General features: G+C 46.3%; 1 protein-coding gene across 1 annotated transcript; it reads left to right on the top strand.

The window, feature by feature from the left end:
- The first annotated feature begins 235 nt into the window (after window positions 1-235).
- Window positions 236-555, top strand: LOC125414295 (large ribosomal subunit protein eL38). Its single transcript, XM_048456146.3, has one exon. The coding sequence runs from the start codon at window positions 290-292 to the stop codon at window positions 500-502; it is 213 nt and encodes a 70-aa protein (XP_048312103.2). The 5' UTR covers window positions 236-289; the 3' UTR covers window positions 503-555.

The raw sequence follows: 555 nt of genomic DNA, 5'->3' as shown, positions 1-555 counted from the left end.
AACCAGAGCATGTGTTCCAGAGCAGAGAATCAGAGACATGAGGCCTAACCTTTGTACTGAATTACAGAACAACAAACACCAACCGGAGAAGAGTGAAAAGAATACAACCTTCGCAACATCTGGAAAATACCTGCCACCACATTAAGGTGCCAGCTTTATGTCCAACTTCTGCCAGCAGGCTCTAAGCAAGCACAGTTGATGTTCTCCAGTTCAAAAAGATGTGAGCTGCTTTTTCCATTCTTTTCGGTTCTCACCGCTGTACGGTCTCCAGCGCCGAGCGCCCGTCACCATGCCTCGGAAAATTGAGGAAATCAAGGACTTCCTGCTCACGGCCCGGCGAAAGGATGCCAAATCTGTCAAGATCAAGAAGAACAAGGATAATGTGAAGTTCAAGGTTCGCTGCAGCAGGTACCTTTACACCCTGGTCATCACAGACAAGGAGAAAGCCGAGAAGTTGAAACAGTCCCTGCCCCCTGGCTCGGCAGTAAAGGAGCTGAAATGAAGCAGACCTCTGTGTTTGACTATTAAAAACTCTAAAAGATAAAAAAAAAAAAA

The sequence above is a fragment of the Myodes glareolus genome, chromosome 23 (genome assembly GCF_982192425.1).
Source record: "Myodes glareolus chromosome 23, mMyoGla1.1, whole genome shotgun sequence".
Classification (NCBI taxonomy): domain Eukaryota; kingdom Metazoa; phylum Chordata; class Mammalia; order Rodentia; family Cricetidae; genus Myodes; species Myodes glareolus.
This window is presented reverse-complemented; position numbering and strand designations above follow the sequence as displayed.

Coding starts and splice junctions, on each gene's coding strand:
- LOC125414295 (XM_048456146.3), top strand. CDS start 290: ATGCCTCGGAAAATTGAGGAAATCAAGGACTTCCTGCTCACGGCCCGG.